This window comes from Bombina bombina, chromosome 4 (assembly GCF_027579735.1).
Source record: "Bombina bombina isolate aBomBom1 chromosome 4, aBomBom1.pri, whole genome shotgun sequence".
Lineage (NCBI taxonomy): Eukaryota > Metazoa > Chordata > Amphibia > Anura > Bombinatoridae > Bombina > Bombina bombina.
In genome coordinates this window covers 693,171,809-693,189,165 of record NC_069502.1, presented here as the reverse complement: position 1 = coordinate 693,189,165, position 17,357 = coordinate 693,171,809, and the positions used below count along the sequence as shown (strand labels likewise).

Genomic DNA, 17,357 nt, shown 5'->3' with positions numbered 1-17,357 from the left:
TTCCTGTTGGGCTGCCAGAGAAGCTGCAGCTTGCCTGTTAGTCTCTTGCTGCAGCAAAGTAGCCTGTAGCAGGGCCTTTACAATATCCTCCAATTGTTTTTATTTATTACTGTTTATTTTTTTTGTGGGTTCCGTACCTTTAAGGCTCTTGTGTCAGTTAAGCCGGTGCGACACCAATCCCACTTCTGACACCATTTGTGGAAAGGCCACTGCAAAAACGGTCAGGCAACGGTATTTTGTATGAAACTTTTTCTTTAATAAAAGTAAAACAGTCTTTTTCCAGAGTCAGTGTATACTTCCCCTTTAAAGGAACACTAAACCCAATTTTTTTCTTTTGTGATTCAGATACAGCATAACATTTTAAGCAACTTTCAAATTTACTCCTATTATCAATTTTTCTTTGCTCTTTTGCTATCTTTATTTAAAAAGCAGGAATGTGATGCATAGGAGCCGGCCCATTTTTGGTTGAAAACCTGCGTTATGCTTGCTTATTGGTGGGTAGATGTAAGCCTCAAATAAGCAAGCGCTGTCCATGGTGCTGAACCTAAAATGGGCTGGCTGCTAAGATTTACATTTCTGCTTTCAAAATAAAGATAGCAAGAGAATGAAGAAAAATTGATAAAAGGAGAAAATTAGAAAGTTGCTTAAAATGTCATGCTCAGAAAATACAAAACAAAAAGGCCTACTCCTGTTAGTGAGACTAACTAACAGTAGTTTCCCTAATTACTATCACTGGTCCAGCTACTCTAGCCTTAATGAAAAACAGTTTTCTCACCAGACCTTTAAAGTGAAGATAAACTTTGATGAATGAAAGCCTGTTTTTAAAAATACTATTAAAAACAGGGACATTTTCATTCATAAAAGTTTACAAAGCCGCCGTTTTTATTAAAAACTTACCTTTGTTTTTGTCACAGCCAGAGCAGCTTCCCCCTCCTGGAAATCCTCTCTTCACACGTCAGCAATGACTAATCTGGCTTCCTCCAATCACAGCATGGCCTCAGGCAATGACTACCCTGGGGGAAAGCCGTGATTGGAGAAAGCCGGATTAGTCATTGCTGACGTGTGAAGAGAGGATTTCCAGCAGGGGGAAGCTGCTCTGGCTGTGAAAAGAAAAAAAGGTAAGTTTTTAATCAAAACAGCTGCTTTGTAAACTTTGATGAATGAAAGTGCCCCTGTTTTTAATAGTATTTTTAAAAAACGGGCTTTCATTCACCAAAGTTTACCTTCACTTTAACTTCCATGCAGACAGGTCCTTTACAGGTCTCCACATGCACCATCCCAGTGCAGCCTGATACTGAGACCCCTACCTGCTTTCTCAGAGCTATGCTATAGCTCTGGGCCTAATTAACAAGGAACAGGTATACTAGCTAACCGAAAAATATTAACCACTTAACAACCGAGATGGGATAGATTGCTCTTTGTAACCTCTGACTGGTATACACATGGTCCTGTACCCTGTCACAATTTATATCCTATATAATAAAAGGCCAGGTATATTTGTCAGATGCAGTCATGCGCAGTAGAGACTGCACAAGGACAAACATACCTGGCCTTGAGCAGCAGAGGTGTGCGCACTGCAGGAGCTGCCATGATGGGGGCGTGGCCGGGTGTACCATGGTGTGGGCGTGGCCAGGTGTGCCGTGATGGGGCGTGGCCGGACGGGAGCACGCGTGAAGGGGCGTGGCCGACTGGAGCGGCCGTGGGGGCAGCGGCATCGTCAAGTTAGAGAGGGGAGAGCAAAACAGAGGGGAGAGAGGAGGAGGGAGGAGGAGGGAGGGGGAGGGAGGGAGGGAGACGGAGAGAGGAGGAGGGAGGGGAAGAGCAAAAGAGAGGGGGGGAAGAGAGAGAGAGCAAAAGAGAGGGGGGGAAGAGAGAGAGAGAGAGAGAGAGAGAGAGAGAGAGAGAGCAAAAAGAGATGTGAGAGAGAGCAAAAGAGAGGGGGAGAGAGAGCAAAAGAGAGGGGGGAGAGAGAGAACAAAAGAGGGGGAGAGAGAGCAAAAGAGGGGGGAGAGAAAGCAAAAGAGGGGGGAGAGAGAGCAAAAGAGGGGGTGAGAGAGAGAGCAAACGAAGGGGGGAGAGATCAAAGAGGAGGAGAGAGAGAGCAAAAGAGGGGGAAGAGAGAGAGCAAAAGAGGGGGAGAGAGAGCGCAAAAGAGAGGGGGGGAGAGTGCAAAAGAGAGGGGAGAGAGAGCGCAAGAGAGGGGGGGGAGAGAGCGCAAAAGAGGCGGGAGAGAGAGCAAAAGAGGGGGGGGGAGACAAAATAGGGGAGAGAGAGCAAAAGAGGGGGAGAGAGCAAAAGAGGGGGAGAGAGCAAAAGAAGGGGGGAGAGAGAGAGAGCACAAAAGAGGGGGGAGAGAGCTCAAAAGAGAGGGGGGGAGAGAGCGCAAAAGAGAGGGGGGAGAGAGAGGGAGCAAGGGTTGGAACCGCGGTACTTAAAAAATTGGCCTGTGTACACGGGCTTTAGGACTAGTGTATATAGTATATATATATATATATATACACACATACATATACATATACATCTTTACACATGTATATGTATATGTATGTATCTCAATGTTAAAGCCCTTTGCCGACTTTTTTGTTATTATGGGTGTAACTGTACTGTATAATGTATTTTTGGTGTGTTTTGTGACACTTTTTTATTTTGCAAAACAGTTAACCAGAGCTCTGAGGACGCGGTAATCATTCTAGCATAAATCGCAATTGCACTCCCATATTCGCATTTACTTTCAACTTGTAATAAGAGCGATACACAAGACGCGCGGAAAAACTTGCAATAAATATTGCCCTGGATTTTTACTGGGAACACACAGTTCCCATAGACTGCAATGTAAAGGCACTTTTCAATTATGTTTTATTTTTTCTAACACCCCACTCCCACCAACTTTAACCCCAAAATACTGCCTAGTGTAGTAATTTTATTTAAAAATAAAGATGCAGACATATTTATTTTTTAATAAACTACACTAGACAGTATTTTGGGGGCACTTAGGGCAGATTTCTAAAATTAACCAGAGATCTGATCTCTGGTTAATTTTATAAGCGCTAATTGCTACCGCGAGCTCACAGTAGCAACAACCATCCCTTTCTAATGGCTGATTAATTATCGCGCGCCCGCAAATGGCGCAATAATTTAGTGCTCCACTTGTAATCTAGTCCTTAATTTGGGATATAAAAAAACACAAGATTTTAACTGTGGTACTTTTTTAATCTGCATTATGTCCCAGTGTATATCTAAGCATATCTTAGAGATGATAATAATTTTGACTGAAATATACTACACACCAAGGTTGGTGGATATTGCCATTTTATACTTACTTTTTCCTCCTTTACCACCTTTATCTTTATCTCTTATTTTTTATTACTTTCACTTATTTTCTCTCTGCCAAATGTGTCCTTAAAGGGACAGTATACACTAATTTTCATATAACTGCATGTAATAGACACTACTATAAAGAATAATATGCACAGATACTGATATAAACATCCAGTATAAAACCATTTAAAAACTTACTTAGAAGCTCCCAGTTTAGCATTGTTGATGAGGTAGTCTGGGACATCCACTGAAAGGGGCTTGGTAAACAAAAAGAGCAGACACCCCCTCCCCTTCTCCCTGCATATTAAAAGACAGATAACATAAACTGGAGTCTGCAAGAGTCTGTAAAAGTATGTATACCTCTAAAACTGTGGGGCTTGGTTAGGAGTCTGAAAATCAGCACAATGTTCTTAAAAATAAGCAAAACAATACATTGTTACAAAAACACTCTTAGATTGACTATATAAATGGATAATATACAAAACATTTATGCAAAGAAAAATCTAGTGTACAATGTCCCTTTAACAACTTTCTTGTCCTCTGATAAGTTCATATTTGTGTTAAAGTGAACCCTCACTTGTGTTGCACTTGACAATTAAAAAAGCATCACAGTTAAGTGTTTGTGGCACCTTTGATCTCCAGGGATCCTACAAATAAGAAATGAGAGTACGGCAGCACAAAACAAAATCCCATAGAAACACCACCAATCTTTCCTGTACTCTTTCCTAATTTAAGGTGTGCCCCAGGTTATTATGGAAACCCTCTACTGAAAGGAAGCATCTGTAAAAAGTGTGACTGCAGTGGGAACTCTGATCCCAACCTTATATTTGAAGACTGCAATGAAGTAACAGGACAGTGTAACAACTGCCTTCGCAAAACATCTGGATTTCATTGTGAAAAATGTGCACCAGGATATTATGGAGATGCCAGAGTAGCTAAAAACTGCACAGGTACGTAGTTCATTTCTGTACATTTTTGCTTATTATTTTATTACTTTATAGAATTTTTGGGTGATGTATATGTTTATGTGCAGTAAAGGAAAAAAGATAACAGTTTATTTCCCTTCTCTATATTTTATAGGTTACAGATCATATATAGATGCACTTATATTTTCCTAATAGAAATGCATATATTATTAGAACAAAAACTGAGATGACTTTACAGGAAGTAGAAAACATATAATGAAGCTATAGTTTGATGATTTTTTCTTGTTAAATGGTTGAAGCTTTGCATAGGTTTAACAAAATTGTCTAGAATTTGATTTGTGTGTTCAGATTAGTGATAACTGCAAAAATGATGTAAGTTGATCAAGAATTTTTTCAGGAAACCTGTAATCAAAAGGCTCTTTTGGGGACTCCATATGGCACTAATTCAATTTTTGTAATTAAAAATGATTCTGGGTACCTATATTGTTCTTCAGGACAATATATTTGCAAGGAAATACTGAACCCTTTCAGGGCAGAATGCTTCTGCACAATGCTTACAGTGTAAACAATGATAGTGTCTCATCTTCCAGGGGATTCTTTTGTAAAACTTAAAAATTATTTGTTTATATTTTTTTTACATCACTATTGTAAAAGATCTACTCTAATAAATCATTTAAACTTGCAAAACTCTAACAGACTGAAGATCAGTAATAAACTACTTGAAAACCAAGGGCAGTATATTTATCTTTTATCTCTTGATAGTGACCAATTAAGGGCTAGATGTAAATTAATGTGTACAATACTTTAAGCAGTCAGGCAGTTTGCAATATTTTCAAATAAACTTAGGTTACAGAATATCAAAATTAGGGAGAAAGGAACAAGCACAATTTTAAGAGTTATTTTACAGTCAAAATATTTTAATTTATTAAATGAATTTATTTATTTATTACTGGTTCGTGATTCATTCTTTTAGTTTAATGTCCCTTTAAACATGTATGTGTGTGTATATATATATATATATATATATATATATATATATATATATATATATATTGATGGTAAGATTATCTTATAACATTCTGTTCACATTGGTAAATTCACTTACAACTGGTTTTTATTCATATTACTTTTTAAATGTAAAATCTATTTATTATTCATATGTTAAAGAGACAGTAAAGTCAAAATTTAACCTTAATGATTCAGATAGGGCATGCAGTTTAAAATAACTTTCCATTTTTACTTATATTATAAAATTAGTTTTCTTCTCTTGATATCCTTTGTTTCAAATAAACCTAGGTAGGCTGATAGAAGCATGCATGTGTCTATAGCAGTCTATGGCAGCAGTACTTGTAACTATGTATAACATTCATAGAAACATTGTTGCAAACACTGCAGCCAGATGGCTATAAACACGTGCACGCTCCTGAGCTCACCTAGGATGCTATTATTTCCTATTTTGTGAAGATTTTTTTCACATGTTATATTTAAACTGATGCTAGATATAAATGGAAAACGTTTATGATGTAATTGATGATCTCATTAGTGATGCCATTAATGTTCAAGCTTAGGATTTCTGATTGTTTTTAACGTTTAAATGAGAAATTAAACTTGAGAATTAATCTGTGGTAAAGCATTATAATATTTTTTCCCCAGAATGTCTTTGTAATAAGTGTGGAACTGAATTCTGCAATGATGTAACTGGGCGTTGTCACTGCAAGCCGGGAGTAACAGGAGTCAGATGCGATCATTGTGTTGTATGTACAATAAACAAAGATTTCCAAACCATCAACAGTGATATTTTTAGTTTTGCCTATGTATTTAAATGTATTAGATAATAAAGTTATATATTAACATTATTAATTAAATATTCCCTTTAGTGAAAAACAAAGTTCTCAAGGTAAAAATTGCAGTTAGAGCATTCCCTGAGCGGCCTCATAGGCTTCCTATAGAATCTCGCCAGACCGCAGAATTTTAGATAATTGTGCCATTAGACTTAAAGAACTATTTCTTCAAACAATAAAACATGCAAAAATGTAAGAACAAAGAAGAAGAGATATAGGGGTCAATTTACTAAAGTGCGAGCGGACATGATACGATTTAACGTATCATGTCCGCTGCACATCAATAAATGCCGACAGCATACGCTGTCGGCATTTATCATTGTACCAGCAGTTCTTGTGAACTGCTGGTGCAATGCCGCCCCCTGCAGATTTGCATGTCAATCAACCCAATCGTATTCAATCAGGTTGATTTCTGTCCCCCGCCTCAGAGCAGATGAACAGGTTAAGGAGCAGCGGTCTTTAGAAGGCTCCCCGGAAACACGGGGCATCAAGCTCCGTACGAAGCTTGTTAAATTGACCCCATAGACTTTAATATTTTATTATTATTATAGTATTTCCCATAAACAATGGGGGCGAAATTACAAATGAAGCACTAACAGTTACGTGCAAGTGAAAAGGGGTTTAACGCGGGTGTTTGCATGGGTTGGGTTTTTCGCTCTTATTACAAGTTGAAAGTAAACACAATCGCTTGATCACGATTGAAGTTAACACACATCGGTGCGACCTCAGAGCATTAAAAAGTACAGTTACACTCATAATAACACCATCTAATAAAATTTCAAAACAAAATTGCACAAAAAGTTATAAAGGCTCAAATATATGAGGTCTCAGGTTTTAGGGGAGAAAAAGACAGTCAAAAGGGCTTTAACATTAAGATACATACATATACATGTCAAAAGACGTGTGTGTGTGTGTGTGTATATATATATATATATATATATATATATATGTGTGTGTGTGTGTGTACATACTGTATGTATTTATATATTTATATGTGTTTATATGTATTTACAGACATATATACACATATAAAGACATAAATACATATGAAGTCACATAAGACATATGTAAAAACATATTTATGCAATATTCATATTTAAAGGGCTATTATAATTGGGGGGTTTAACTATAAACCAATACTTTGTAATTTGCACAATGTTATTTTAAATTTAAACCTATTAAATCTATTATCTTCTTTTAAAGTTATTTATTTTTCTACCTTCCACTGCCCATTATTTTTGCCGATGCGCATTACTGACAGTTTCTATGTACCAGGCTTCTACCTGTCATTTAAGATTCAATGCGGCCCTTCCAATCTCGATCACGAAAGAGTGCTCATCATCGGTTGCTATAGCTACCGTTAATGCGTCTTTAACAGCTGATCGCAAAGCATCCTGCACAGCTGATTTTCAAGCGTCCTGCAAAGTTCATTTACAAAAGGGTCCTGCAAAGCTGCTTATAAAGCATCCTGCAAGAGTTATTTAGAAAGCGTCATGTAAAACTTTTAATGGTATTTATGCCTAGTCTTTATATCGTCACAAGCAAGAAACAATTATCTTTTGTTAATATGCCCTGTCATTTACATATATTTTAATATAAGCAATTTGCTGTTTAACATTAGCTCCTTCTGTCATCGCGCTATAGCGTGTGCGCTCACATTGAATCCTATCTAAATTGGAATGCACAACAGAATGTAAAAAACGCCCACTTTTGGGGCGTTTAGAGACACATTGTCGTGGGACTATTTTAGCTAGGTTCAAGTAAGATTTTATACATTATAAATAATCGTTTTGAAGAATTAAAAAAAAGTTGTTATTGTAAAAACATTATATTTAATTTTTATCTTAAAATTAAGAGTATTTATTATGGACCTTTAATAAAGTGTTATACTGTGTATTTACTGTAAATATTTTACATTCTAATGTTCTGCACATAGCTGTAATTATATATACCTATATATAATCATGTATATATAGGTAAATATATATATTGTACCAAAATACCATCATATGTATGTATAAATATGTATTTATGAATAAATAAAACATATTCTGCTATGTGAAAAACAATGGAATGTGAAATTTTATTTTCATGTCAGGTTGGCGCACTTGATAATATGCGATCGGGTGAATAGGTTATTGCTCGTGCAATATTCTAAGTTCAGCTTTTTACATGTGTTGGGTTAGCACTTGAGCAAAAACAGTTTACTTTCAACTTGTAATACGAGCGCTACCCAACAGGCGCAAAAGGCTTACTTTTAGTGAAGTTAACGCTAGAGCAGGAACGTTAAATACCGCTCCACTTGTAATCTGGCCCTGAATGGCCTTCTTTAAATAGATTTATGACCACCACAACATCAGGGCAACTGCAACCATTAAATATGTGTTGGTGAACATAAGTGTGGCATTAAAATGTTGTCCAATATATGGCTAGATTACAAGTGGAACACTAATTAGTGCTCCTGCATTAACTTCGCTAGAGGGAAGCTTTGCATGCATCAAGTTGCGCTCATATTACAAGTTGAAAATAAAACGTTTTTACGTGAGCGTAAACCCAACGTGCTCAAAACTTCTTCTCCCATAGACTTCAATGGAGCGTGAAAAAGTGATCCATGGTTAAAAACTAACACCCATGCTCGCTTGCTAACCCGAAGAGCACTAAACCCAACATTAAATATTAATATTTCACATTCCAATGTTTTTCACATAGCAGAATATGTCCTTTTTATTTTTAAATACATATTTATTTATTTATATATATATATATATAAATCTGTACATACCTATACCTATATGTCTATTTCTATAGCTATATAGGTGTAGATATGTATTTTAAATGAACATTATCACATATATATATATATATATATATATATATATATATATATATATATATATAACAAATGAACAAGTTGAGTCCAGTACTAAACCCACATACATTTATCCAATGTGTGCCCGTCACAGTGGAGTATCCACAAACCTCCAAGAAATGCAGTCCATACATCAAAGGTGACAGCACCACAACGATTTTAAAGGTGAAAAAATTATTTTATTCAGATACAGTACCATAAAAGCGAAGTTTCGGACCTACATAGTCCACTATATAGGTCCGAAAGGTTGCTTTTATGGTACTGTATCTGAATAAAATATTTTTTCACCTTTAAAATTGATGTGGTGCTGTCACCTTTGATGTATGGACTATATATATATATATATATATATATATATATATATATATATTTATATATATATATATATATATATATATATATATATATATATAAAATAATGTTCATGTAAAATATAAATTTATACATATAAGGTATAGTTATATAAAGATAAATATAAAAATAAATATAGAAATATGTATTTAAGAATAAAAGGGACATATTCTGCTGTGTGAAGAACATTGCAATGGGAAATAAGTACAGTACATAAATAAATCTGTACACACATATATACACATATAAATACATGCATATACATATTTAGATATGTGTATGTATGTTTCTCTATGTTAAAGTACTTTGAATGTCTTTTTCTCCTGTTAAGTGTAGTCAGTCCATGGGTCATCCATTACTTATGGAATATATCTCTTCCTAACAGGAAACTGCAAGAGAATTACACCAGCAGAGCTGCTATATAGCTCCTCCCCTCACATATCATATTCAGTCATTCTCTTGCAGCCTAACTAAAAGGAAGCTGTGAGAGATCTGTGGTGTTTTTTAACTTAGTTTATTTCTACAATCAAAAGTTTGTTATTTTAAATGGCACCGGAGTGTGCTGTTTATTCTCAGGCAGCATTAGAAGAAGAATCTGCCTGGGTTTTTCTATGGTCTTAGCAGACGTAACTAAGATCCACTGGCTGTTTCTCATCTGAGGAGTGAGGTAACTTCAGAGAAGGGGAATAGCATGCAGGGCCCCCCTGCAACAAATGAGGTATGTGCAGTAAATTATTTTCTGAGGAATGGAATTGACTGAGAAAATACTGCTGATACCATTGTAAAGTAAGTTCAGCCTTAAATGCAGTGATAGCGACTGGTATTAGGCTGATGAGTGTGTGTACACTGAATGTATTTTTCTAAGGAATGGAATTGACTCTGAAAATACTGTTAATACTGAAATAATGTATGAGCCTTAACTGCAGTAAAAGCGACTGGTAGCAGGCTTGTTAATAATAATACATAACTTTCAAATGTATGTTTAAAACGTTTACTGGCATGTTAATCGTTTTTGTGAGGTACTTGGTGATAAAACTTATTGGGGCATGATTTTTACCACATGGCCATTTTTGTTTTCTGCATAGAAACAGTTTCTGAGCTTCCCCACTGTTGTAATATGAGTGGGAGGGGCCTATTTTAGCGCTTTTTTGCGCAGTAAAAATTCAGTCACAATCTGTCTACTTCATCCTCCATGATCCAGATCGTCTCTAGAGAGCTCAGGGGTCTTCAAAATCCATTTTGAGGGAGGTAATCAGTCACAGCAGTCCTGTGACAGTGTATTTGACTGTGAGAAAAACGTTAATTATATAATTGTTATTCGTTTTTGGGTACTAAGGGGTTAATCATCCATTTGCTGGTGGGTGCAATCCTTTGCTAACTTAATAGATTTACTGTGAAAATTTGGTTGCTATAACTATTTTGGTCATTGTTATTTCAACTGTGTCAGTTTTTTTGTGCTTCTTAAAGGCACAGTAACGTTTTTTATATTGCTTGTAAATTAATTTTGAAAAGTATTTCCAAGTTTGCTAGTCTCATTGCTAGTTTGTTTAAACATGTCTGACTCAGATGAATCTCTTTGTTCACTATGTTTAAAGGCCAATGTGGAGCCCAATAGAAATTTGTGTACTAATTGCATTGATGCTACTTTAAATAAAAGTCAATCTTTACATGTAAAGAAATTATCACCAGACAACGAGGGGGAAGTTATGCCGACTAACTCTCCTCACGTGTCAGTACCTTCGCCTCCCGCTCAGGAGGTGCGTGATTTTGTGGCGCCAAGTACATCAGGGAGGCCCTTACAAATCACTTTGCAAGACATGGCTACTGTTATGACAGAAGTATTATCTAAGTTGCCAGAATTAAGAGGCAAGCGCGATAGCTCTGGGTTAAGGACAGAGCGCGCGGATGAGATGAGAGCCATGTCAGATACTGCGTCACAGTTTGCAGAACGTGAGGACGGAGAGCTTCATTCTGTGGGTGACGGATCTGATCCAGGGAGACTGGATTCAGAGATTTCCAATTTTAAATTTAAGCTAGAGAACCTCCGCACATTGCTAGGGGAGGTATTAGCGGCTCTGAATGATTGTAACACGGTTGCAATTCCAGAGAAATTATGTAGGTTGGATAGATACTATGCGGTACCGGTGTGTACTGACGTATTTCCTATACCAAAAAGGCTTACAGAGATTATTAGCAAGGAGTGGGATAGACCGGGTGTGCCTTTTACCCCTCCTCCCATATTTAGGAAAATGTTTCCTATTGACGCCACCACACGAGACTTATGGCAGACGGTCCCTAAGGTGGAGGGAGCAGTTTCTACTTTAGCTAAGCGTACCACTATCCCGGTGGAGGATAGTTGTGCCTTTTCAGATCCAATGGATAAAAAATTAGAGGGTTACCTTAAGAAAATGTTTGTTCAACAAGGTTTTATTTTACAACCCCTCGCATGCATTGCGCCTGTCACTGCTGCGGCAGCATTCTGGTTTGAGTCTCTGGAAGAGGCCATTCGCTCAGCTCCATTGGATGAAATAATCAACAAGCTTAAAACACTTAAGCTAGCTAACGCATTTGTTTCTGATGCCGTTGTGCATTTAACCAAACTTACGGCTAAGAACTCCGGATTCGCCATCCAAGCGCGCAGAGCGCTATGGCTTAAATCCTGGTCAGCTGACGTGACTTCTAAATCTAAATTGCTTAATATTCCTTTCAAAGGGCAGACCTTATTCGGGCCCGGCTTGAAAGAAATTATTGCTGACATTACGGGAGGTAAGGGCCATGCTCTACCTCAGGACAGGGCCAAATCAAAGGCCAAACAGTCTAATTTTCGTGCCTTTTGTAACTTCAAGGCAGGAGCAGCATCAACTTCCTCCGCTCCAAAACAGGAAGGAGCTGTTGCTCGTTACAGGCAGGGCTGGAAAGTTAACCAGTCCTGGAACAGGGGCAAGCAGGCCAAGAAACCTGCTGCTGCTCCCAAGACAGCATGAAGAGAGGGCCCCCTATCCGGAAATGGATCTAGTGGGGGGCAGACTTTCTCTCTTCGCCCAGGCTTGGGCAAGAGATGTCCAGGATCCCTGGGCGTTGGAGATCATATCTCAGGGATATCTCCTGGACTTCAAAACTTCTCCTCCACGGGGGAGATTTCATCTTTCAAGGTTATCAGCAAACCAAATAAAGAAAGAGGCGTTTCTACGCTGTGTACAAGACCTCTTACTAATGGGGGTAATCCACCCAGTTCTGCGGACGGAACACGGGCAGGGATTCTATTCAAATCTATTTGTGGTTCCCAAGAAAGAGGGAACCTTCAGGCCAATCTTGGACTTAAAAATCCTAAACAAATTTCTAAGAGTTCCATCATTCAAAATGGAAACTATTCGAACCATCCTTCCCATGATCCAAGAGGGTCAGTACATGACCACAGTGGACCTAAAGGATGCCTACCTTCACATACCGATTCACAAGGATCATTACCGGTATCTAAGATTTGCCTTCCTAGACAGGCATTACCAGTTTGTAGCTCTTCCCTTCGGATTAGCTACGGCTCCAAGAATCTTTACAAAAATTCTAGGCTCTCTTCTGGCGGTACTAAGACCGCGAGGCATAGCGGTGACTCCGTACCTAGACGACATTCTGATACAAGCGTCAAGTTTTCAAACTGCCAAGTCTCATACAGAGATAGTTCTGGCATTTCTGAGGTCGCATGGGTGGAAGGTGAACGTGGAAAAGAGTTCTCTATTACCACTTACAAGAGTTCCCTTTCTAGGGACTCTTATAGATTCTGTAGAGATGAAAATTTACCTGACAGAGGCCAGGTTATTAAAACTTCTAAATGCTTGCCGTGTCCTTCACTCCATTCCACACCCGTCAGTAGCTCAGTGCATGGAAGTAATCGGCTTAATGGTAGCGGCAATGGACATAGTACCATTTGCGCGCCTGCATCTCAGACCGCTGCAATTGTGCATGCTAAGTCAGTGGAACGGGGATTACTTAGATTTGTCCCCCCTACTAAATCTGGATCAAGAGACCAGAGATTCTCTTCTATGGTGGCTTTCTCAGCCACATCTGTCCAAGGGGATGACCTTTCGCAGGCCAGATTGGACGATTGTAACAACAGACGCCAGCCTTCTAGGCTGGGGAGCAGTCTGGAATTCCCTGAAAGCTCAGGGATTATGGACTCAGGAGGAGAAACTCCTCCCAATAAATATTCTGGAGTTAAGAGCAATATTCAATGCTCTCCTAGCTTGGCCTCAGTTAGCAACTCTGAGGTTCATCAGATTTCAGTCGGACAACATCACGACTGTGGCTTACATCAACCATCAAGGGGGAACCAGAAGTTCCCTAGCGATGTTGGAAGTCTCAAAGATAATTCGCTGGGCAGAGTCTCACTCTTGCCACCTGTCAGCGATCTACATCCCAGGCGTGGAGAACTGGGAGGCGGATTTTCTAAGTCGCCAGACTTTTCATCCGGGGGAGTGGGAACTTCATCCGGAGGTCTTTGCTCAACTGATTCATCGTTGGGGCAAACCAGATCTGGATCTCATGGCGTCTCGTCAGAACGCCAAGCTTTCTTGTTACGGATCCAGGTCCAGGGACCCGGGAGCGGTGCTGATAGATGCTCTGACAGCCCCTTGGGTCTTCAACATGGCTTATGTGTTTCCACCATTCCCGATGCTTCCTCGTTTGATTGCCAAGATCAAACAGGAGAGAGCTTTGGGGATTCTGATAGCGCCTGCGTGGCCACGCAGGACCTGGTATGCAGACCTAGTGGACATGTCGTCCTGTCCACCGTGGTCTCTGCCTCTGAGACAGGACCTTCTAATTCAGGGTCCTTTCAACCATCCAAATCTAATTTCTCTGAGGCTGACTGCATGGAGATTGAACGCTTGATTCTATCAAAGCGTGGCTTCTCGGAGTCGGTTATTGATACCTTAATACAGGCTAGGAAGCCTGTTACCAGAAAAATTTACCATAAGATATGGCGTAAATATTTACATTGGTGCGAATCCAAGAGTTACTCATGGAGTAAGGTTAGGATTCCTAGGATATTGTCCTTTCTACAAGAGGGTTTAGAAAAGGGCTTATCTGCTAGTTCGTTAAAGGGACAGATTCCTGCTCTGTCTATTCTTCTACACAAACGTCTGGCTGAAGTTCCAGACGTTCAGGCTTTCTGTCAGGCTTTAACTAGGATTAAGCCTGTGTTTAAGTCTGTTGCTCCGCCGTGGAGCTTAAACTTAGTTCTTAATGTTCTTCAAGGCGTTCCATTTGAACCCCTTCATTCCATTGATATCAAGCTGTTATCTTGGAAAGTTCTGTTTTTGATGGCTATTTCCTCGGCTCGAAGAGTCTCTGAGTTATCTGCCTTACATTGTGATTCTCCTTATCTGATTTTTCATTCAGACAAGGTAGTCCTGCGTACTAAACCTGGGTTCTTACCTAAGGTAGTTACTAACAGGAATATCAATCAAGAGATTGTTGTTCCATCTCTGTGTCCTAACCCTTCTTCAAAGAAGGAACGACTTTTGCATAATCTGGACGTAGTCCGTGCCCTGAAATTCTATTTGCAGGCAACTAAAGATTTTCGTCAAACTTCTTCCCTGTTTGTCGTTTACTCTGGACAGAGAAGAGGTCAAAAGGCTTCGGCTATCTCTCTCTCCTTTTGGCTTCGTAGCATAATACGCTTAGCCTATGAGACTGCTGGACAGCAGCCTCCTGAAAGGATTACAGCTCATTCTACTAGAGCTGTGGCTTCCACCTGGGCCTTTAAAAATGAGGCCTCTGTTGAACAGATTTGCAAGGCTGCGACTTGGTCTTCGCTTCACACTTTTTCAAAATTTTACAAATTTGACACTTTTGCTTCCTCGGAGGCTATTTTTGGGAGAAAGGTACTTCAGGCAGTGGTTCCTTCTGTTTAATGTTCCTGCCTTGTCCCTCCCTTCATCCGTGTACTTTAGCTTTGGTATTGGTATTCCATAAGTAATGGATGACCCGTGGACTGACTACACTTAACAGGAGAAAACATAATTTATGCTTACCTGATAAATTCCTTTCTCCTGTAGTGTAGTCAGTCCACGGCCCGCCCTGTTTTTACGGCAGGTCTAAATTTTAATTAAACTCCAGTCACCACTGTACCCTATGGTTCCTCCTTTCTCGTCTGCTTTGGTCGAATGACTGAATATTATATGTGAGGGGAGGAGCTATATAGCAGCTCTGCTGGGTAATTCTCTTGCAGTTTCCTGTTAGGAAGAGATATATTCCATAAGTAATGGATGACCCGTGGACTGACTACACTACAGGAGAAAGGAATTTATCAGGTAAGCATAAATTATGTTTTTTTCTAACACCTGAGACCCTTATAACTTTTGAATGCGTTTTTTTTTTATAATTTTTATCAGACTGTGTTATTATGAGTGTAACTGTAGTGCTCCACTTTTAATCTAGCCCATAATGTCATACAAAATAATGTGCCCATGCAAAGGTCACCTTAAAAACATAAGCACCTTCTTTGGCTACTCCTCTTTCTTTGACAGTCAAATGTAATAGGACAATCAGTATTGTCAAGCTCCAGATTTATATATCTGTAACAAACATCAAACTGCTTTCCTGTCCTAGTACGAATGACACAAGCTGGAATTAATGGCTGAGAGGTCCAGCTTACCACAAGCCCTTACTAGAGCACTGGACATAAACATAATGTTCAATCAAAGGCCAGGGTTAAGAGAGCAATGAGACTAAACTTAGTAGCTGAATGCAGATCTTCTTATAGCAGGGGAATCCAGAGTTAAAGGGACAGTACACTGTAAATTGTTTTTATATTAATGTATTTTCAATGACTTGTTATACCAGCTGCAGAGTATAAAATTTATGAGAAATTACATTTTTCGGTTTATTTGTGTATATGAAGTTGCTGGTTTTGTGCTTTTAAACCACAGCCTATTACAATGGGTTGAGCTTCAGGTAATATCATATCTCATTATGTTATCACTTTTATGTACACAGATTTGCTCCCTTATCTTATATTTGTCTAGAAAACCAAAGCTCAATACTTAGAGAGAACAATGGCAAATTATCATTGTATTACTTAACTATCATGCCCCCCACTGAGAGTGTAATATCTTCTGCTGGCTGTGTTTACTTAGTCTATTCAATAGAATATACTCCAGTATAGAAACTTTCAGTATAGGTTGGGATACTACAGGCTAAATCAGCTATTTCAAAGGCCAAAATAGGGGTAAAGGAGCTAATTGTAAACAATTTAAAACACCTCAGCAGGTAAAATGAATCATTGAGAGCAATTTAAAGGGGGAAATATATTTGGGTGAACTGTCCCTTTAAGGTAATCTATGTCAGACAGTCTGGATGAAGGTCTCACAGGGAAAAGCAGCATAAATGCAGAGTCCACAAACAGGCTAAAGTCATAAACCAAGTCAGTTCAAATAGTTTAATAATGGGAAGCAGAGGTCAAACTAGTATGTCCAAATAGTAAATGCCACAGTAATAGGTATTAACTTAACCCCATGCTATACACAGAGCTTATATAGACTACTGCAATTAAGGCCTAGCTGATCTTCTAGGCCTCCTTAAAGGTACAGTATGCCTAACTGCAATGGGGACAGAAATTACTCTTTTAGACAAACACCTATCATGATAATATCCTAGTGTGTTTTCCACCTTCTGTTACTCTCTGTCTCATCCTTAGTCTGCGGTTTATATTTCACTACCGATTAAACTTTACATATATAGTAAACTAAATATTTAAGTATGGGACAAATTATTCAAATAGAAAGGGCAGCGTCATCCAAGTGTTTTTAGTAAAGTGATGTCCCACTTAAGATACCTCTGTAGCAATCCTATTAATATGCTCTACTGGGAAGCACTTCATATGGTCAATAGTAAATGCTTGTTGCAAGTGTATATAATGCTAGAGTTTGATCCCTAGCACTGCTGATCTGTCTAATTCACCTGACTACCACATAACTGGCCTGGCCAGTTTTTTTTAAGATTTTGAAAAGTAAAAGTTGAAAAACATGAGAGCAGCAAACACCAAAATATGTACAG

The 17,357-nt window shown here is 38.7% G+C and overlaps 1 protein-coding gene and 1 long non-coding RNA gene across 2 annotated transcripts in view; one reads left to right on the top strand and one right to left on the bottom strand.

Moving 5' to 3' along the window:
* Positions 1–17,357, top strand: part of LAMA4 (laminin subunit alpha 4) — a 247,604-nt gene that overhangs the window by 100,264 nt on the left and 129,983 nt on the right. The window contains exons 5-6 of the mRNA XM_053710874.1: positions 4,054–4,268; positions 5,898–5,998. Of these exons, the coding sequence (XP_053566849.1) occupies positions 4,054–4,268; positions 5,898–5,998 (316 nt within the window). The remainder of the gene's footprint in view (positions 1–4,053; positions 4,269–5,897; positions 5,999–17,357) is intronic.
* LOC128656743 (uncharacterized) overlaps positions 1–17,357 on the bottom strand; it is a 50,355-nt gene that overhangs the window by 8,064 nt on the left and 24,934 nt on the right. The window contains exon 2 of the long non-coding RNA XR_008402054.1: positions 3,517–3,615. This is a non-coding gene — a long non-coding RNA (uncharacterized LOC128656743). The remainder of the gene's footprint in view (positions 1–3,516; positions 3,616–17,357) is intronic.